The sequence below is a fragment of the Hippocampus zosterae genome, chromosome 17 (assembly GCF_025434085.1).
Source record: "Hippocampus zosterae strain Florida chromosome 17, ASM2543408v3, whole genome shotgun sequence".
NCBI classification, from domain to species: Eukaryota; Metazoa; Chordata; class Actinopteri; order Syngnathiformes; family Syngnathidae; genus Hippocampus; species Hippocampus zosterae.
Window position 1 is genome coordinate 3481058 of NC_067467.1, and position 21562 is coordinate 3502619.

General features: G+C 43.6%; 2 protein-coding genes and 1 long non-coding RNA gene across 7 annotated transcripts; 2 read left to right on the forward strand and 1 right to left on the reverse strand.

Moving 5' to 3' along the window:
• The first annotated feature begins 1754 nt into the window (after positions 1 to 1754).
• On the forward strand, positions 1755 to 7182 carry wipi2 (WD repeat domain, phosphoinositide interacting 2). Of its 3 annotated transcripts, none has more exons than XM_052048215.1 (12): positions 1755 to 2016; positions 2593 to 2675; positions 2942 to 3111; positions 3235 to 3331; positions 3586 to 3683; positions 3920 to 4012; positions 4148 to 4218; positions 4314 to 4427; positions 4544 to 4708; positions 4908 to 5015; positions 5243 to 5340; positions 5900 to 7182. In XM_052048215.1, the coding sequence occupies exons 1-12, from the start codon at positions 1943 to 1945 to the stop codon at positions 6010 to 6012; spliced, it is 1284 nt and encodes a 427-aa protein (XP_051904175.1). In that variant the 5' UTR covers positions 1755 to 1942; the 3' UTR covers positions 6013 to 7182. The 3 variants fall into 3 exon arrangements, with proteins under 3 accessions (XP_051904175.1, XP_051904176.1, XP_051904177.1); XM_052048216.1 differs by having other exon boundaries at positions 4314 to 4421; XM_052048217.1 differs by lacking the exon at positions 1755 to 2016 and adding an exon at positions 2069 to 2218.
• Positions 7183 to 7478: 296 nt separating this feature from the next.
• Positions 7479 to 13283, reverse strand: LOC127589144 (uncharacterized). The gene is made up of 3 exons (XR_007959296.1): positions 12806 to 13283; positions 8668 to 8786; positions 7479 to 8557 (listed from the first exon to the last, which is right to left on the reverse strand). It is a non-coding gene; the product is annotated as an uncharacterized LOC127589144 (long non-coding RNA).
• On the forward strand, positions 9845 to 21313 carry smurf1 (SMAD specific E3 ubiquitin protein ligase 1). 3 transcript variants are annotated; one of them, XM_052048181.1, is made up of 19 exons: positions 9845 to 10131; positions 13914 to 13952; positions 14311 to 14419; positions 14683 to 14816; positions 14938 to 15003; positions 15122 to 15197; positions 15507 to 15718; positions 15826 to 15910; positions 16088 to 16234; positions 16543 to 16771; positions 17207 to 17310; positions 17546 to 17660; positions 17780 to 17958; positions 18290 to 18427; positions 18537 to 18657; positions 18743 to 18944; positions 19562 to 19646; positions 19735 to 19856; positions 19931 to 21313. In XM_052048181.1, exons 1-18 carry the CDS (start codon positions 10077 to 10079, stop codon positions 19832 to 19834), a joined length of 2196 nt encoding a protein of 731 aa, XP_051904141.1. In that variant the 5' UTR covers positions 9845 to 10076; the 3' UTR covers positions 19835 to 19856; positions 19931 to 21313. The 3 variants fall into 3 exon arrangements, with proteins under 3 accessions (XP_051904141.1, XP_051904140.1, XP_051904142.1); XM_052048180.1 differs by having other exon boundaries at positions 19735 to 21313; XM_052048182.1 differs by having other exon boundaries at positions 19571 to 19646; positions 19735 to 21313.
• Positions 21314 to 21562: the final 249 nt, after the last annotated feature.

Here is a 21562-nt window from a genome sequence, read left to right on the forward strand (position 1 = left end):
AAATGCGGTGCTGAGGAACCTCCTACAGTCGAACACAAGCCCTGAAGTCAGACGCAAACAGTCACCATCGAGAATCCTGTATTAATTGTATATGCACTCATAGGTGGTGCTGGACCACAAAAAGCAGGCAGGAGGAAGGAGCAGGGCGTACTTGACGAATTGTATTAAACAGAGAAAACTAAATCCAAAACCAACAAAGTCCAAAGTATCAAACAAAAATCATGACTGAAAAAAACCTGATAGAAACAAACAAACATGACCGTAGCCAAGAGCAAACAATGACCCGACAATGAGTGGTCGGGCTGGGAGTCCCTTTAAAGCACAAATTACCTAATGACTAACAGGTGTGCAACTGCAGGGGGAGCCCTACAGTGCCACCTGTTGGCCCCAAACCGAATCACGACAAGAAGCAGTTGTGTGCTGTCAGTTTTCTTGCAATTTTCTGTTTTTAAAAAAAATTAAATTTAAGATTAAGATATCCTTTATTTGTCCCGCAATGGGGAAATTTACAGTCAGCGTTCGGAAAGGAAACCACAAGGTAGGGAGAGGGGGAAAAAAATAAATGTAATAATTTCATTTAAATTAATTCCTTTTAAATTAAAAATTGGTTGCCCCTTACTACATGTTATTAAATACAATCATGTCAGCTCTTTAGTAATGAAGGAAGCTTCTGATGGACTAAACCAGGCATGTCCAGCTCCGGGCGTGGAGGGCCACTGTCCTGCCTGTTTTCCATCTCTCTGGGCTGCAACACACCTGATTCAGATGATCAGCTCATCGGCCAGCTCTGAAGGAGCATTAGAAAAATCCTGATTATTTGAATCGGGTGTGTTGCTCCTGGGAGAGCTGGCAGGACAGCGGCCCTTGAGGACTAAACAGTTTTTGAAACATTATCAGGTGGAAGAAGAGGACCTTCCCACCAGCCTGCATACCCGCTGCCAATCATAATCAGTCATGGACAGTATTTCAGAATTTCCAAACTGCCAAATCTCTGTTGGATTATTCCTCATCTTGCTCATGACTTTGTCTCCAAGTGTTGAATTCAGCCAAAATGTCATGCACGCATGACAAACTTCAGAAATATGCACACTGCAATGGAAAATTAAATATTGCCCAACAACTAACAGAATCCCGTGTCTCATAGTGTTGGTTTGGCGTGTGAAGCAACACAGACACATTATCCAAAGACCTGTGTGAATGATTCAAACAAATCCGTTCACATATTCATCGCTGACTCAACCACAGTGGGCGTGTATGTGTATAAAGTACCGTGAATGTCATACATGGTGACTGACACTCGTCTATAATGCATCTGTGGGTATTCATGTGTCTTGCTTTTTCTTCACAGATGATATGAGCATATTTATTCATGCAGATCCAGTTATGGCTTGCCCATCTTTGCTTTCTATTTCAGAAGACGTATTGACTTAGAAGAGAATGTAAACCAACGTGTGTTGGATGTGTGCCAGTGCTTACAAACCTCTGGAACAACCATAACATTCAACTTGACCAAAGGACAGCTGTCACAGCCTTACTAGGACACAACAGCCAGCACACTTCACGTTTGTAAATGGTTACAAGCTTGAGTAGATATATTTTTTCGTCAAATACCAATTTAAAAGGCAGCATAAACATCCTTCATAACCGTGTCAGGGCAATGCAAAGTTTTCATTTCAGGACAGTCGAACAAATATTTGTCGGTACCTTTAAGGCTGCTCCACGCTTCTGTCTACGCGCATGCGCAGATGTGTGGAGCAGCTCCCCCCTACCCCACCACCACCTGGCAAATGAAAAACAACAACAATCCTGTTAGCATTGCTACGACTGGCCAACGCAATGGTTCCCTGAAGCTCAACTACACGTCTGGCCCTAACACACACCCATTACCAGGCCAGCAGCTTCCATTTCCCCCGGGCCTTTATACGTCGATGGTGCCGGGCTCATGAACTTGGCTAGCCTAAGCGGGGATGCGGGCGGAAGCCAGCTCCTCTTCGCCAACTTTAACCAGGATAACACGTAAGCCAGGGCCGGGCCGAATGGAGGGCAGGACGTGGAAGAACACAGGCAGGCTCCGGGAAATGTTCGATGCTACGGCGGGCAGTGCTATGGAGCTAGCAAGCATTAGCTTCCATTTTGGGGTGTTTTCTACTTTATGACGGCTTGACACTATTCGATGAGACGCAGTCTGCCTTTGTTTTTTCTGAATGTCAAGGATAATGTACGAGTATTGTCCGTTATCCAATCCTAAAACAGTAGGTCGTCTTATATTGTCGGTGGTTAGCCGGTAGCTGCTAGGCTAACTTGATGGTGTGCTCTCACACGCTAACTTTAGCTTCATCTTTCAGAAGAGATTTTGATTCATCAATTTCAATGTGGTTCATTTAATTCATATAATATAACGCGAAGTTATTTTAGTATTTTCGATCACCACATGCTTGAGGTAAGATTTCGTCAACTGAGGGATGAGGGGCGCTTTGAATAAACATGCTGAGTTTTAAGCGGCTACGCCAGCCTGGGACATTGCGGTGTTTTTAAAGATGAATTATTTGTCTGTTCCAACAATGACTGGGTTTGTGTTGTGTTGATTCAAAGGTCCCTGGCTGTTGGCACCAAATCGGGATACAAGTTTTTCTCTCTGTCCTCAGTGGAAAAATTAGACCAGATATATGAATGTCGTGAGTATCCCATATTTATCCAATTATAGTGAGTGAACATACAATACTGTTTCTGTATCCTGTCCGCATATACAGTGTTTTTGTCTACAATACAGCTGCAAGTTTTCTATTAATAATATAACTTAAGTCTTCATTTTAATCGTCACTTCCTTATTTATGGATCTGGTTTCCTTGTCATGACACATCCTCCAAAGTCCTACGACAAAATTGCGTGTACCTCAGCCTACTGCAAAAGCTGATGATATGTGTATGTCTGTGTTAAACAGCAGACACAGAGGATGTGTGTATCGTGGAGCGTCTGTTCTCCAGCAGCCTGGTGGCCATCGTCAGCCTCAAGGCCCCCAGGAAGCTCAAAGTCTGTCACTTCAAGAAGGGAACTGAAATCTGCAACTACTCTTACTCCAACACAATATTGGCTGTTAAACTCAATCGACAGGTAAGAAGATAAACACACTCAGTCCTTTCACTTATTTGCCGTGTCTTCCATTGTGTTTAGAGTTACAGGAAAGAACGGTTGATACTTAGTTTTTGCGATGTGTGTGTGTTATTGCTTCTACAGAGGCTGATTGTGTGTCTGGAGGAGTCGCTTTACATTCATAATATTCGAGACATGAAAGTGTTGCATACAATCAGAGAGACTCCACCCAACCCTTCAGGTTTGTATACACAGTATAACAGTATGTTTGTTTACACACATCAACCCCATTAGGTAAACTGCACAGCTTACTCAAGGAAAAAAAAATGTTTACGCTAATTATAAACCACTCTCATAAAAATTAGAAAGAGCCTTCTTTCACACTCCTCAACAATATAGTTGAATCAGTACTACGTGAGTATTTTTGATACAGTTCTATGATTGGATCTCTTTGAATTACTTTCTTCTTGTTTGTGTTTGTTCGCCTTCCTACAGGGTTGTGTGCCCTGTCCATTAGTAACGACAACTGTTACTTGGCATATCCTGGCAGTGCCATGATAGGAGAAGTTCAAGTGTTTGATACTGTCAACCTGGTAAGTGAACACAAAAACGACGCCACTTCTGCCCCCTCAGAAGTTTTCTTGAGTGAAGGCCTCACTTTTCTATGGCAGTTTTGGCAGTGATGCCGATGTTCATTGCAAACATGTCGCTGTCCATCATGTTTCATTGCTTGTTTAGCTACACACATTTTTAACCCGCGAGTAAACTGGAAATACTGACTTCACTTCTGTTGGCATCTTATTCCACCCGTTACACGCGTGTGTTGCAGCGAGCCGCAAACATGATTCCCGCCCACGACAGCCCATTAGCAGCTCTTGCGTTTGACGCCAGTGGAACCAAACTGGCCACAGCTTCAGAGAAGGTAGGACTGTAACAAGGCCGTTGCCTGTTTTTTCTCTCTCTCTCTTTGCACGTCTGAGTAAATAAAGTCACCTTGCAATCCCTTCAATTGTTATCTTCCTCTGTGTGTCTTTTATGTTTCATTTCCTCGTCCCAGGGCACAGTCATCCGTGTCTTCTCTATCCCAGAAGGACAGAAACTCTTTGAGTTTCGGCGAGGCGTCAAGAGGTGATTGATGTGATCGTTACGGCGAAATTTTCACGCACCAAGGGTTCATTTTCTTATCTGTGTGTGATTGTATGTGTGTGTGATCCTGGTCATAGGTGTGTGAGCATCTGCTCCTTGGCCTTCAGCATGGAAGGCTTATACCTGTCAGCCTCCAGCAACACAGAGACGGTTCACATCTTCAAACTTGAAACACAGAAGGAGAAGTATGTGTACGTATTTGATAAAGAATGCCGGTTTTTGGTTGTGCTAAAACAGTCATTCACCTACCGGACTTCCGTGCAGGCAGCTTGAGTTCATCTCCCACTCCATTTGTGTGTGCGTGTAGGCCAGCAGAGGAGCCCACTACATGGGGAGGATACCTGGGCAAGGTTCTGATGGCATCAACCAGCTATTTGCCCTCCCAGGTCACAGAAATGTTTACACAGGGGCGAGCCTTCGCCACCGTGCGGCTGCCATTCTGCGGCCATAAGAACATCTGCGCTTTAGCAATGTCAGTTTCTCTCTCTGCTTTGTTTATTGCGTTCATTATATGGAATTCTCCCGTGCTATCAAATGTCAACCAAGACCTTTCCTTACATATTACCATTGGGAAATAGGTAGCAGGGCGTCAGGATTTCAGATAACGTTGAGTTAAGGAAATTGCCATAAAACACACAGGCTTATTTTTACCTTCTTGGGTCGTCTCGTAGGATTCAGAAGATTCCTCGGTTGCTGGTTGCAGCGGCCGATGGCTACTTGTATCTCTACAACTTGGATCCACAAGAAGGAGGGGAATGCACTCTCATGAAGCAGCACAGGTAACGTGCACAAACACGGTGGACGTGCTCTCTTTTCTTGGACGTCAATAATTCCACCGATACTAAATCGAACCTTAGTTTCCATATGCTGCGTGAATGTGAAAACGGACATCAGAAATATGTCGATTGAAAATCCCGTGGGAGCAGCGCAAGAGAATAATTCAATCGCTTGCACCCGCGGTGTCAATCCTGCCTTTGTGAAACAGAACCTCTGCTGTTAACCTCAGGTTAGACGGCAGCGCAGAGCCGTCGAATGAGATACTGGAGCAGGGGACACATGATCGCCCGCTTGTGGCGCAGACCTACAGTGCTTCTGTCACTAAAGGTATGTCACAAACTATACTCGTGCTGAACGTAGCGAGGTACATTTAGAGTCTTCCTTGTAAGCCTCCTTTGAAAAACGTGCATGCAGAGACCCAAATAAGGAAGGAGCATTGTTGAGCAGGGTACACGCGTCCTGACGCGCGGGCTAAATTCAACCATTTTCATTCCCATGTGATCAAATTCAGCAACTCTCCTGTGGTTTGTCAAATTTACAAGAGATTTATTTTTGTCACTTGACAGAGTCATGAAAATAATACTGTATTGAATGAAAACACGATCATCGAATCCAATTGATTGGTTTGTATGTGTAATTTCACTACTTAATGGTGTGCTTGTGAGGGGCGCGGCCTCGTGAGTGACCTCAAGAGGGCATTACAGTACAACACACTACCTTTTTGTCGTGTAAAATTTGTTACTTGGCCGAAAGGTTAGGAAACTGTATTATAAGAACAGCAAGCAAGTTCTTTTCCTCATCATGTGTGTCCTCTCACGTTCCTAAATGGGAATGCGTGTACCTGGCTTTCCCCCGCCCGAACCACTCTCGCCTTTGAACATCCTAGGTTACTGTGACGAGCAGGGCGCCGTGGGAGGGGCGGGGCTAGAGGAAGACCTCAACAGCTTGCGGCTGGAGGATGAGAACGAGCAGCCGCCGCTCATCCTGGAAACTGACTGACCAAAACGGACGGCCGCACCGACCAATCAGAGGGCTCCTCTGGCGCTGCTATCGACAAGTGACATGAGAGGGGGAGGGCAGGCTCAGCGAGGGAAGGTGTTTTTTTTTTCCTCTTTTCCCCCAAAACACACGAGTGCTCCTGAGCCTCTCTGTTGTATGTCTTTTCACACACACCTCCGCATTTCAGCGTCCTCCCTCCTTCTTCTGCTCTTTTTTTTCTCCCCCTCAGTTTAGTCTCCACGGACCAAACTGACTGCTTTGCATGTACATGTGCCAACCGCTCAAACAAATCCCCAATGTGAATGACAGTTTGAGCGTGCGTGTTGGACTTTGGATCAAAATAGAAATGTAGCTGTGCTCTACTATGGCCAAGCGCAGATTCTCGTTCTGTTTAAAAAAGAAACAAACAAAAAGATTGTGTAAGTGCCTCTATGCCCTTCATGTTTTCTGTTGGAGATCTCTGCGTTGGCTTAATAAAATCAATTTAAATTTGTCTGATCTTAACCGAGGGTGTGCACTGTACTCTCTTTTCTGACGCCTTGCTTTCTCTCTCTCTCATGCGTACACAAACGCGCACGCACACATGCGCCATTGGGCAAGGAGCGCCCAGTGTGTGTCATCGCCTCGCGTGTGTCTTGATGCCGTTTATTGGCACAGGTGTGTGTTTGCGCATGTGGTGTAATTAGCTTACATTTACCCTTGATCACTTCTACCTCTTAAACAGAGGCTCGTCGGTCCCGCCCATCCATGCGTTGCTCCTATCAGTGGTCAGAGTCCAACTTTTGATATTCTGCCTGTTTTTAAAAAGCAACACAGGCATTTCTACTCAGTGCTGCGTGAACCTGCATGATGTTGCCGTGATAGCGTGTCCAAACACTGAAGACATTTCCTGGGTGGTAACCATTTTATATGCAGAGCTGAGAAACGCAATCCGTCTGTACATTTCTTCTCGTGGCAGGTTGACACTGTAAAATGTTCCGCTTCTGGCCAGAGACTCGATGTGGACAATACATGTCTTTCATTTGATTGGTCGCCAGGTCCTTTTGGTGACTGAAGCCACTCAGCAAAGATGAAATGGGAGATTGAGAGTGTCTGGCTTTTTCTATTGATTTTTGTAAAAAAAAATGTGAAACATTCATTTGAAACCACAATAAAGTCCATGTTATGTAATCTTGTACCAAGACATTTTACTTGCGCATTATGACACACACACCACCAAAATGAAGGAGTGACAAAGTAACTACAGAAATTGCTTGCAACAACAAAAAAACATTAAGGTACATATTTAAACAAACGCAACAAATGGTAATTTTCTTTATTGTTTTCAAAATTAATCAAAACATAACCTACTATATAAAATATATAATTTATAATAATTATAATATAAAAATTATAATATTATAATATAATATATAATATAATTTAAAAGAGCGGAACTGAAAATTCATTCTTAGCGAGGCGCTCAAAAAAAAAACATTGAACCAAATATCCTTTACATAAATCAGGTATGACAAAAGAACAAATATTTAAAGGAGAAGAGAACCAACATTAACTGATTTTGACCACTCAGGAACAGCGGAATCATCGTATCATCACATATACTTGAAATGATGCTGCCCTTCATCTTATCTTGTCCAACTTCACCCCAGATCCGAGTTGGATGACGGCTGCACATGTGAAACACAAAATACAATTTTAAGATGAGCATGAGGCCAAAACAAGAAAACCTTGAAGGCATTTTTTGCACCTGGACAAACGATTCTCGGAATAGAGCTTTGTTTCTTAATGGCCAATAGTGAGTCAGTGTGGTGTGGTGTGAAGGAGCCATGCAGACACTTCCTGTAGCCAACCCACAAAAACATGTGACTTTGAATGGTGTCCCTGTGCTGTGTCTGAAGAAGGTACCAGCATCTCACGCACCCCCCCCCCCCCAAAAAAAAGGAGAATTCAGTTGTACAAGATGTAGGTCACATTTATAGTGGAAAGATTTATCTTGCGTTCATATTGTTATCGTGTCATGGCGCCATTGTGGGAGATGGAGAAGAGGGAGGAACTCTGTTGCCTTTCTTCCGCTTGTACATTTGGGTCATAGGTGGGCAGCCATTATGGGTTGATAGTCACACACAGAACGCACCATATTCGGTCTAAAAGGAGGGACGAGCACAAAGGGCCATTCCAATGAATAATACAAGCGTCAACATAAATCTTGGCTCAACAGAGGTAGGTATGCGGCTGACGGGGAAAATGGATGAATTCAAGGTACAACATTCAACGTTGTAGCCTCTGTTTCTACTACGAGGGCTTTTCTTACATAGATTCTCATGTTGAAAAACGTGAGGTTGGGCATATCGCTGGCTTGGAACTTGGTGGTAGAGTACTTACGTAATTGGCATTCAGATTTTAGATGCAAAGAGTAACACTTTGACTCTTAGGTGATTACGGGGAAGGGGTCAAGAAGGGCATCGGGTCCATGTTGTCCCCAGCACTACCCGGCATGGTTGCTGTTGCTGCTACTGACCTACAGTACTCCAGCTCACTCACCAGACTGGATGGATGGATGCGAGTGGAAGAAAGCACTATTTAAAGGTTGTGTGTGAAGCACGGCTTTGTTCTCTGGAATGAATGTCTGACGTAGAGTAAGAAGTGTGTCCTCACCAAGGCGGGTGGCGCCTCAGGAAAGACCTTGGGTGTTGTTGGGGTCAGGTAATCATGTATATGATGCTCTCTCTTTCCAAGCTATCGCAGGCATCATCAGTACAGCCACCTGTGGAGTCCTGACATGGAAAAACGCAGACAGGAGGAGAAGAAATTAAGAGCTAGAAGAGGATTGATGTAAAGTGGGACGAAGAGTGCGCAAAAATGGTGTCAAATGGCGATCAATGAAAGAATATGGCTCTGCTTCAAACTCAGTGCAACAGTCGAGAGAGCAGCTGTGTTTTGAATGTGAGCATTACTTGTGTCCGGTCCGATGTGGATTTACTGAATCCTGTGCCCTGAAAACGGTCTATTCAGAGGCTCCATTGTTCCAGTCGCTAATACCGCCGCAGGCAAATCCCAGTAGCCAAGTCAAGCACTTTACCTCCAGATAAACATTTGAAGTGCATCATATGATAGACCATCACTGTCATGTGTTCAGTGAATTTCAATGCTGCCGAAGGCGATGTGCAGTGTTGAACATAACGTCAATCTTATAAACAACTGCACATACCATATTCAGTGAAATAAACTTAATCCTGTTTGTGATGAGTAACATGCAGAGGGGAGGGAAAAAATTATTATATTGTATTGCAATTAAAAAAAAAAGATCATGTTAAATTTTCATCCCAAATGCCTTTTTACAATAGACGACAAAACTGGCATGCTTCTGAAAAACTCTGAGTTTGATGCAGGCTTATAAATAAAACCTCATTCCTATCATATATGTTATAAATCACCACATAATCCTTGTCACTGTGTTTATGTTGAGTATACTTAGAGAAGTGAAAACTCTCTTCTTCAGAGCTCAGCATACATAATGTTGACTATTGAAACTGAATCGGATTCATTTGATTTGTTTATGAAAATAGAATAGTCAGAGGAATCCTGAATCCTAAATCAATTTTAAAGGGACCGGTTTTATTTCATACCACATTTTTTATTTTGACACGTTTTAGTCAATCATGAAAAAAGTGTAATCCCAGAAAAAAAAATTACTCAGAAAAACATTTTTCCCCAAGTGAATTCAATACGCTTCCGTCAAGAGCATTTCAATTCAAAAAATAAAACGTTTTACTGCGTGCAGGGACCTCCACGGGCACGCCCACTGGACGCGAGCACGTAAGGCTGTACAGTGAGGACTGTGACGTCATTACGTGCTTGAGCCTGCCCGAAAATGTTCTCCCGTGTTGTCGGGTCTCGAAGAAGCGCAGGACTTTGTCATGAAATAATACATTCGCATCCATGAAGAACCGAAAAAACAACCGCGTGTTTGTAATCTGAAGAAATTCGCCATCCAACAGAGTCGTAAAACGGTCTCTTTTAAGAGACCCGAAGGGAAACTTTGTGGGCTCGTTTTTCACGGAGTGATGTCGAATCCTGGGACTCGGAGGAACGGGTCCAGCATCAAAATCCGACTGACAGGTAAAGAAAAAAGAACAAGAATAGAGACTGTAAGACACCACACGCTGCGGTTTGGATCCTCGGTGCACTGCGACGTATTGTTTATGTTAGGGAAGCCTAATCTGACAACACGAAGTATCTTTGAAGGTCTGCTCTTTGCCTAAACATCCGGTTTTCGTGCAGTAGACAGAGGCACAAGTGCTAGCTTGTTAGCCGCAATGCAAGAAAGCAGTCCACTGTGCAGAAATGATTCACTGTCCCGTGGAACTTTCACGCGAGCCAGAAGCCTATTCTTAGCCGCTACGGTCAATGGAAAACATAGCCGCTTTAAAACCACGAATACGCGATGAATTATTAACACAAGCCAGTCGGCGTTAGCTCGCTTTAACGCTGTAGTTAACGTTGACCGCTAATGCTCGCTAGCTACGCCCATCGGGGGGCTCAGTCACCACCACCAGCAGACCATAAAAACATTTATACTTCACCTTATTATGAACGCAATTGAACACTTATTTCTTCATCGATTGAGTCTATGAGTTTGTTGATTTTTACCTGCCGATTGCGTCTGACAACTATTTGAAGCATTATAACCGATTGACATCGTAATGCTACACTTAACCGTTATCTCCTTTATTTGTTGGGCTCTTGGCTGCTTAATTCGACAATTTGAGGTTGTTTTTGCCGTTGAGGCTAGCTTGTGTCGGGCACAAAATAGCCTCCCTGATACAGGGACACCGCTGTAACAAAGGCTTCTCACTGTAGCCGGTGTGACCCCATCGGGCTCCCAGGGGCTTCTATTCAAATGGAAATGTCTCTCTGTGCCTAGGGCCAGACTCCTTGGTCACCTGATGCTAAACTGAGCATTCCCCCTGAAGAATTGGCTTAATTGAAGTGCTGATGCACCTATGTTGCATCAGAAATAAATGATGCACGCCACCAAGGATGTAACAGAAATTGCATACGGGTTTATTTATTTACCTTCTGCAATCTAGTAGAAAAACATGGCATTGTTCTGCCTTGGTGCTCACATAGATAGGTGAATAAAGATGCTTTTTATTTTGTAAATGAAACCATGGTACGCACTTTTCGTGAAGCAGAACAATCTCACTTGATCCAATCAGTGGCGTTTTGTGCATTTGGTAGCTGGGCCTTTTTTGACTAATCCTTCTTGAAAATACCACCACTTATCATGTTGCAGTTTTAGAAACCATCGATACCAAAGCAAAACACAATATAACTTGTACATCATCTTGGTCACTTCCGAATTAATGTCGACCTCGTAACTTGACAAAAACAAAAACATTTCAGTATTATACAGCATAGTCACTGGAGATGCCGATCATAAAATGTAGATCGTTACAGATGTGGTTTGTTCGTTGAACTTGACCTTCACAAGTTTCGTTCTGAACCAGTCACAGGAGAACATTTGAAATCTGAAATACATGTACATCATTTCTTTTTATAAATATGGCATGATGCACAACACGTGCGGTGTGTGTGTGTGTGTGTGTGTTACTTAGACGCTCATTAGTTCTACTTGGATGCAAGCAAAGGTCATTACCCCTGACTATGCCCTCATTCCTACAGGTATGGGGGCAATTCTAATTGGCTGCGGAATGTGCATTGAACCAATGGCAGCGTAAAACTCTTGGGCTGGCAAATGTGTGTTGAGTCTGCCAAGCAGAGGGGATGTTTGGCCTACATTAGCACAAGGCTTGTGCGCCTGTGGCAGGGAGACGCACACAAAGACCCGGCTGGCCCCTCTTGACTATACTGTGACGTGTTTGGCCCACAGTCTCTTGTGGATATATTTTGCTGATATAAAAGAGCGATTCTCCGTATGAAAAACTGTTTTGTTGGTCCTGAGAAATGAAGCCTCAATGCATAGGCTTGCCTCCTATTTAGTGTGATGCCATTGAATATTCAGGCCAAGAAAACTAAAGCATAGTTCGGTCAAAGGAAGTACAGAGGTTTGTTTTGTCTAGCGAAGAAGGAGGCTCGTGGGCTTATACCGCGCCAAACATTGTCAGCTGAATGTTAGCTTGCTCAGGCAACACGTGCTGCTCGGGGTTTTGTTGCCAACTATTTGGATTGTGCACCAATTGGCTCATTCGACACGGGACGCTCACAAGATAGGGTAGAAATGAAGAAGGGAAAATGGTGAGAAAAGGAGTAAAGGAATCACAATCATACCAAGTAGCTTGGAAGTGAGGAAAGGGGAGACAACATTTAGTAGGAAACCTATAAGCACCTCTAATCTTCTCACGGCCCTGCTTGAGCCTGCAGCATGTGCACAAACGTCCACATGCATGTATCCAGGTTGAAAAGAGGACAAGCGCATAAATGACGCTACTTATTTGTAGGTGGGTCAACGTGTACATGAAATCCCATCGATGTCTTCGTATGCAAGTAATTCCTCATCAAATAGTGGCTCTGAGGAGTTTTTTTTTTCTCGAGTCTCACAAGAAGTGATGACAACATCTCACACAAGCCACTCTAAAAAAGTAGCCAAAGCAATATTTTATCATTTAAAGATCAATCTGTGGGTAGTGATCAGGAAACTGCACACGGTTTTGTGTCCTAAAAATACCTGTATTTTTTAATAGAAATCATTTCAACTGCAAAACCCTTGAATATCTGTCGAACACGTGCTGAAAAAGCAAGTTTTAGATTCCTCGAGACAGCGGTCGCTCACTTTTGTCAGCGTCGCGCTTTGTGATGTTCCTGCTCGTTTCCCCTAAAGACCGGATGAAAAGGATTCTTCCTCTGCTGGCTCCCACCGCTTCTCGGGTTCGCTAAAAAAGATCAGCCTTGAATGCCAAAAAGGAAAAGCAAGCAGCAGTGGGGATGTGGAGAACCAGCTGAGCGGTTGTGTATGTATGGGGAAGTGTGTGTGAGTGTCTTTATGTGCGTCTTTACTAGGCATGACCTTGGCAGAAAGAGGAATTTCCTGAAATGCTGAGAAAGGCCCGGTCACACATTTACTGCCACGGAAGAGCTGAATAAAACTCTGAAAAGAGAGAGCGGGTGAAAAACCTTTGTCCATGTCGTTTTCCTGGCAAGAGACAGACGGAAGGGTGAAGGGGGGTGGGCGGGGTGGTGGTGGTAGTTGAGCAGTGACAGAAAGTACGCAAGTGGATTGAGGATAGATCAAGAAATGCGATTCTGTTTGTCTCGTGGCTCCGCTTCTCTGGCGGTGATGTCTCACTGTGGAATGTGTGAGTCAAGGGAAGAGGGAAGGAGATCTTGCTGCCATTCTCCACGGGTTATTCACAGGAAGTAGAGGAGGACACAGCAGACAGATCTCCGCCACCACGGTCACCACATCCTAAACCTGTGGCGGACTGACTTCCTTAACGGCCATCTGGGCCAAAGTGGACCATTCTGCAGTTTGAATTGGAGCACAAAGCCAGGATAACATTGCGGCTGGTGGAACAGATCAATTAGTGGCAGCCTGTCAATCAATAGGTGATGAGATTACTCTGGGCCATCAGCGCCATTTTTTTTTTCATCCCCCATGACAGGGTCCACTTTATGGGGCAGCTGATCCACAACTAAAATGCCATGACATACTGTAACCAGTTCAAAGGGAATAAATGTATTCCACCCTCGCTGTGGGAGGCCTCCGTGTGTAGATCTTCTGCATTATTTATTTATTCCTGTCCTGCAAGGCAGACCTTTTTTTTTTCTGAATAGCAGCGTTCATTGTGCCAATCTACATTATTTTAAACCACTTGTGTTTTTCTGTGCATGTGTGTGGGTGTGTGTGTTCCATATTCATTATGTTCTGTTCTTTCCTACAGTATTATGTGCCAAGAACCTCGCAAAGAAAGACTTCTTTCGTAAGTTGCTCTTTTGTTTTGCATGAAGTTTGTAGATCTGACGTCTGTAGATCAGGAATTGATTGAATGAGATTCTTTGTGCAGAACGTCTTCGACTACTTCGACCGTGTTTTCACTTTTCAACTATCCGGTTACGTCAGTGATTCTCGGGGTCCGACATTAATGGTAGTCTGATGGCCCGGGGGCCAATATGACGCTGTGTCGGAATCAACGCATTTTTGCAACAATTACTTTTACATTGATGTAGTATTTCATTGTATGATCTTTTCTGAATAATCTTTTATACTGCCGCCTGAGGTTTAAAACATTTGAGAACCACAGAACTAGATGCTAACACTCATGAATGGTGGGCGCACAGGTCTACCCGATCCTTTTGCCAAAGTTGTGGTGGACGGATCCGGTCAATGCCACTCGACAGACACAGTTAAGAGCACACTGGACCCCAAATGGAATCAGCACTACGATCTGTAAGTGTCCTTCGCCCACTCACAACAATTCCCCGGCCTGTGCTTGCTGTGTCCTTCGAGCTCTGCTTTGGAAACCGAATGATCCTCTGTCACTAGTTCGCCCGTGGGTGTGTGTTACGCAGTTTACAAATCTGTTTCAGTAGGTGTCACACTTCAAACTTCCTTGAACACGTTGCGCTGACATTAGGTTGTTAATATTAGCTTCTTTTTTTTTTAAGGTTATGACTGTCAAAACAATCAAATTCATGTGTTTTTTTTCCCAGCTACATTGGAAAGGCAGACTCAATCACCATCAGCATATGGAACCACAAGAAGATCCATAAACGGCAGGGGGCAGGCTTCTTGGGGTGCATTAGACTTCTTTCAAATGCCATCAGCAGACTAAAAGACACAGGATGTAAGCTCTCTTTTCTGTTCTTGGCGCTTCTTGGACACAAACCCTCTCCTGCATAAATGTGGCATGTTGAAAAGGGTTAAAAAAAAAAACAAGCAATGTGTCTTTTTATGTCTCCCTCCAGACCAGCGGCTAGATCTTTGTAAACTGAACCCCTCAGACAGTGACGCAGTGCGGGGACAGATTGTAGGTGAGGCTGCTCACCAACACGATGATTCTCTCTTGGTGTCTCTTGTGTGTACACTCGCCCCAAAATATTCATGGCCTGACATTTACGTTATAATTCCCCCTCCCCATCCCCTCCCCAGTGAGTCTGCAGACGCGAGACCGCATAGGTAGTGGAGGCCCTGTGGTGGACTGTCGAGGTCTGTTGGAAAACGATGGGTGAGTGCGCCAACAAATGTTTAGGCTCCCAGCATCAAATAGCGACATTCCAGGATGAAAATGTCGATTATGTTGTCATTCGCTAAGGTCCCCACACAGTTCTCAAATACATTCTGTGCTTTGATCAACATGATACTGGAATGCATGAGAAATTTTTATTGTTGAAGTTTTATTGTCGTGTCATTCATGTTGTTTTACTTACTTTTTTTAAATTATATATGACCCATTTTATGGACGTCGTACATTCCCAATTTTAGTATTTTTCCGTCATCGAATATGAGTGTGTTACGTGTGTGACTCTTTGTGTAGGCCCGTGTTAGAGGGATGTTTCAGTGAAGAACCGCTGCCTTATTCTGACGCCACCGGTGCTGCGGGTGGTGGGAACTGCCGTCTCGACTCGCCTAGTCAAGAAAATCGTCTTCAGTCCCAACGAATCCGGGGGCAGGACTCCCGAGGACATGGCCACACACCTCAGAACAGACCTCACGGGCACCAGCCACCCGACCTGCCTGAAGGATATGGTCAGTCCGACATGGCCGGCCGGGGTCTCATCTCTTACCGTGTCACTCTGGAAACCAAATTAGTGGTCCGCTCATCATTTTCACTTGTTTGTTTCTTTTTCGTACAGAGCAGCGAACAACAGTGCAGGGCCAGGTGTACTTCCTTCACACGCAGACAGGTGTCAGCACTTGGCATGACCCTCGGATACCGAGGTATGATTCCCATTTGTTGGGGAGCCTCGGTTTGAAGAAATATTGCATTGCATTGCAATTGCATGAAATATTGCATGTGTCAGTCTCGGCATTGACACCGAGCGTCCCAGTTCTGCTTTTTTTTCGTTGAGTTCTATACTCTGGACTTACGCGCTTGCTTGCATGTTACTGATGCAGAGACCTGGCCAGTGTAAGTTGTGAGGAACTCGGTCCGTTGCCAGTGGGCTGGGAGGTCCGAAGCACCGTGTCGGGCCGCATTTACTTTGTGGACCACAACAACAGAACCACGCAGTTCACAGATCCACGTCTACACACCATCATCAGGTAGCAGCCAACTCAAAAATACGTTTATGAAATCCGAGCGGTGGATGTCTGCACCTCATTTAGAGATACCCCAACACACGGGGAAAAATCAGTAGTTTCAACACTAAACTGTTGCTAATCTCCCTTTTGCAATGCGGAACTCACACTGGACTCAACATGACCTACTAAATGTCTGCTTTTATGGAAATGTGGTTTTACAGTAGATGGTGCTTGGATATGTAATCTGGCGCATAGACTGCATACAAATATTTTAACGTGTTGAATTTGTAATTTTTTTCATTTCTCAAAATGTATCTTCCCACTTTCAGCCAGCAATCCCAAGTGAAGGAATCCTCACAGGCCCCCCAGATGGATGTGGGGGTTGACGAGGGCGGAGTTGGAGGAATGAGCGGCGGTGTTGGGGGCGATGGGGACGTGGCGGCACGCTACGAGAGAGATTTGGTCCACAAACTGAAGCTGCTGCGCCACGAGCTCTCTCTGCAGCAGCCCCAAGCTGGACACTGTCGCATTGAGGTGTCCCGTGAAGAGATATTTGAGGTGGGCACTACCTTACTTAATTTATGATTTTCTCCAATAATGTGCTGAGTACACACACTCAGCACACGAGTGGCATCAGATATTGTCTGTATAGGGGAGGAAGTGTCCTGACTTTTTTGTGGTCCGCAAGAGCAAGTATCGTTGTGCGTCTTCTTTGTGTTTCTTACACAATGGTAGATTTCTTCTTTCGTTTTGGTAGAACATCTGGTGCAAAATTGTGGGGAAAAAAAATGGTTCGCCTTTTTTTTTTTTTACAGACATGTAAATCTTTTTTCTCTACTAAATCCCGTTCTTAACTTAAACTGAAAAACAGTTTCATACTTAGATGATTGGTTGTCACCTTTTTTCCCCCAATGCCTTTTGATTGCAAATTAAAAATGTATGCGAACAATGATGAGAGTGTGTGTTTTAGTTTATACATGTCTGTTGTTTTAGGAGTCGTATCGGCAGATAATGAAGATGAGGCCCAAAGACCTGAAGAAGCGTCTCATGGTTAAATTCCGAGGAGAGGAGGGACTGGACTACGGTGGTGTGGCCAGGTGATTCTCTATTTATGCCACTTTGGAAAACGAGGTATTTAGGGTTACAGTCATGACATGCTCGGGTAATATTGTTGACACAAGTGATACACTGTGAAAATTGCAAATCAGAAAATGTGATTCACCATAAAGACCTGCATGATAAAAACTCACGTTAAAGAGTGTTTTATTTTTTATTATTTGTTGTGTGGATGAGTCTGACCTCCATACCATTGTGGTTCTCTCTTCTCTGTAGGGAGTGGCTGTACCTGCTGTGCCATGAAATGTTGAACCCCTATTATGGCCTATTCCAGTACTCCACAGACAATATCTACACATTACAAATCAACCCCGACTCCTCCATTAACCCGGTGGGTGCTGAGAGACACATATAACACGCCACAATTGACTTTACATACAAGTTACCTCTATATATATATACAGTGTATATATGTGTATATATGTATATATGTGCCTGCCCATATTTCAGGATCACCTTTCATATTTCCACTTTGTGGGCCGGGTAATGGGGCTAGCAGTTTTTCATGGTCACTACATCAACGGGAGCTTCACGCTGCCCTTCTACAAACAGCTGTTAGGCAAACCCATTCAGCTCAATGACCTGGAGACCACCGACCCAGAGTTGCACAAGAGTCTCATCTGGATATTGTAAGTTAGATCACCTGCACACAAATCGACTTGAGAGAAGGTTTTATTCTGGACTTTGTTTTGGTACATTTGCCACAACAAATTGTCTGCAGGACAAAATCGCAACTCGCAGAAGGAGAAATGGCCTGACAACATCAATATGCCTTTTGTAATGCAATTCATAAACCAGCCATAGCTGCCCATGTATAATTAAAGATCTGGATCTGCAATAGCAAAACCACTATAGCAACAGAATCATGAATAATGTATGGAGTGAAAGGGAAGGAAAAGTAAATGCGACTGCATTATTACGCCGATGATGCTCATTGTCATCGTGATCTTGTGTTTGCAGAGAGAATGACATCACTTCGGTCCTGGACCACACCTTCTGCGTGGAGCATAACGCCTTTGGGAAGTTTCTACAACATGAACTCAAACCGAACGGCCGTAACATTCCCGTTACTGAGGAGAACAAGAAGGAATATGTGAGGTAATGATCTACCTACTGTACTCTATTAAAAATAATCTCATTATTTAATTAAATGAATGACCACGAAATAAATGTGTAGATGTGTTAACATGTTTATTGTCCTCCTTAGACTTTATGTGAACTGGAGGTTTATGCGAGGAATTGAAGCCCAGTTTCTGGCTCTCCAGAAGGGATTTAGTGAGCTTATCCCCCAACATCTCCTAAAAGCTTTCGACCATAAAGAACTTGAGGTACGTTCTTTTTTTTTTTTCCCAAACGGTACTTTTAAGGAACTTAATTTGTTATGTTTATGACGTCTTTTTTTTTCCTCTCCAGCTGATCATCGGCGGATTGGGGAAAATCGACTTGACTGACTGGAAGACGAACACGCGCTTGAAGCACTGCACAAGTGAGAGCAATGTGGTGCAGTGGTTCTGGCAGGCGGTGGAGGCCTTCAGTGAGGAGAGGAGAGGACGTCTGCTGCAGTTTGTCACAGGCTCCACCCGGGTCCCCTTGCAGGGGTTCAAAGCACTGCAGGGTGGGTCATGCACTGGTTCAGTGGGCCACACGCACACATTCTTTTGTTTTTGTCTCGTGTACAACACCTTTCACTAGAAATTTTAAGTATCCCATTAAATGACAGCCTATGCCTTGCGCTTTCTACAAAAATATACGAGGCACTGGTACGCAGTTATTTCTTAATGAATATTTTCAGTCAACTTTTTTTTCGGGCCGAAGCACTTCATTTTACTGTACACGAAAGAAATATCACCAAATGCCCCCCCCCCCGCCAAAAAAAAAAACTGTCACAGAAAGTATCATGAAATCATGATCTCTTCTCAAAGGACTCAGTGTGAAATTTGGGCCTGTTTATCTGAACACACAGCTATTATTCTGTTTTATGAATGGCAACAGGTGGATACACTGTTTAAATGTGCTTTCTGCCCTCTAGTGGATGAGCTTTTAATTTATTCTGTTGCTCACTATATATTGCTGGCACACAGATGCATTATTTGTAGTGAATAAATGAGAATTTACCAACCAATTCAGTGAAACTTACGACAGCGTGCCTGAAGATTTAAGAAATTAGACGACCTAAAATGTTGTTCTGTGCAGCAGTATAGAGCAGTGATAACTAGAATGTATATGTGTAAGGCTCTACAGGTTCTGCAGGACCAAGACTCTTTACCATCCATTTGATAGACGCCAACACTGACAACCTGCCCAAGGCGCACACTTGGTAAAGACACAACAAAACGGACCCAACAAATACCTCTTAAAAGAAGTGGTCCAGCTTGGTTTTGCTAATTGCCCTTCTCCGTGTCTAGTTTCAACAGGATAGACATCCCACCCTACGAGTCTTATGAGAAACTTTATGAGAAACTGCTGACTGCTGTGGAGGAGACCTGCGGCTTCGCTGTGGAGTGAAAGGCCCCACAACCGAACCAACGTACACAGTCACACTTGTGCTTGCACTTGCATTCAACTCTTTGACTTTAATTTTAACGTACACAACATGCACAGAAAGAAGATGGAGAATGCACAGAGCATGGCTGACGGCCAAGCGTGAAGAGAACGCAGTTCTGGCCCGACGCCGCCCGTACCGTTGGCAGTTGAAGGCGAAAGCACATCAAGGAAGTCGAATGGGAAGGAAAAAAAAAAACCTAAACAAAAGTATTTTAAGATCTTTTCAAATGTTTTGAAGAAGCGTTTTTATCTTTTGGTTTGAACAAACTATGATGTCAACTCCTTGGAATGTCTACAGCCACAGCGAACTTGTCACTCATCGTACAGACATGGTGCAATGATGTATGGGTGGAAAACAAAACTTAGGCTGACTGTGACGCGTGCGTGTGTAAAGTGTGTGAGACATCCTGATTGACCGACTCGTACTCATGCGGTCACTTTGACCACTGTCGCGTTTCCAAGTGTGTCAACGTATGTATGTGTGCATGTCATACAGCGTGGGTGGGTGGGTGTGGCATGGCACCTGGCCACGCTGCCAAACGATCAAATGAGCCTGCTCCTCTTTTGGATTACTTAATGTCTGTATGTTTCGTTTGTACGTACCTGCAACCACTCTGATCCTCTCTAATGTTTTATTATTTATTACTAAGTGATTACTGACCAAGCTGCTCTCTCTCATTCTCTCCCTCTCTCAAAATATATACTGTATGCTCTACAAAGAGTTCACACTAATCCTTTCATACCCTCTCGCTGAGTGGAAGGGTCAATTCACTTCCAATTCAAGTAATCCACCAAGTGGTTTTTGATTCATTTCTTTTACTTTTTTTTAACATGCATATTGATGCAAATATTCTTGTGAGTGTATGTAAACTATGAATGCTATGGCATGTTTATTGAGGAGAAAGGGATCAACCAAGCCCTGATTTTGAAGTTTCACTCTACTGAGAGGTCAGGAGGGAGTGATGTGGTTAATTTCTAAATGAGCCGAGGAAATGCAAAAGGAGGAGTCAGCTTCAGAAAGACCCAAACAAAAAAAAAAAGCTCAAGCCTTTCACTCATGTTTTAATATCAACTTCTCAAATGTTCCCCTTGGCAGCCCTGATGTTTTGTCCATTTTACTCCGGCCTTTTGTCGAGTACTCATTAACCTCAAGGCAGCCATGAATGAACAAGCGTTCTTTACTATTACCAGTCCTCCACAGATGTGAATGAATTCATGATTTAAAAAAAAAAATGACTCAAGTGAAAAATGTGGGAAAACATTGGGCTTCACTGTAGATTGAAGACTGTTATGGCAGATTAGTTTCAATCTGCATTTTTTTAGGTTCTGCGTTCACTGTGTAATGGATGCAAGAGTATTGAAACTTACTATGTGCTAAAACATATATGAAAAATACGTTGTAAATAAGATTATATTAAAAGAAATTACATTAAAAATGTCCTTGGGTTGTGTGATTAATTGTTCTGCTTTTTAAACATTTGTAAGCGTCAATATTTTTTTGTGGTGCCCATCTAACACTTTTTTATGATTCCATGAAGGGAAAAATAATGTATTTAACAATCAATGATAGTTTTGTTATTCCACTAAGAGGAAATTGTGCAAACAAAACCTCACGATGCAATCAGGTTTTGTAAATTACAGTCCGATATTACAAAGGAAGACATTTCAAAAACTATTAATAAAATCAGG

Bases quoted from the DNA above. Each gene is read 5' to 3' on its own strand.
- wipi2 (XM_052048215.1), top strand. From the start codon at position 1,943: ATGAACTTGGCTAGCCTAAGCGGGGATGCGGGCGGAAGCCAGCTCCTC. The intron at 2,017-2,592 runs GTAAGCCAGGGC...GTTGATTCAAAG, and splicing joins AACTTTAACCAGGATAACAC to GTCCCTGGCTGTTGGCACCA. The intron at 4,709-4,907 runs GTCAGTTTCTCT...GTCGTCTCGTAG, and splicing joins AACATCTGCGCTTTAGCAAT to GATTCAGAAGATTCCTCGGT.
- smurf1 (XM_052048180.1), top strand. From the start codon at position 10,077: ATGTCGAATCCTGGGACTCGGAGGAACGGGTCCAGCATCAAAATCCGA. The intron at 17,311-17,545 runs GTGATTCTCTAT...TCTTCTCTGTAG, and splicing joins GACTACGGTGGTGTGGCCAG to GGAGTGGCTGTACCTGCTGT. The intron at 17,661-17,779 runs GTGGGTGCTGAG...CCCATATTTCAG, and splicing joins CCGACTCCTCCATTAACCCG to GATCACCTTTCATATTTCCA.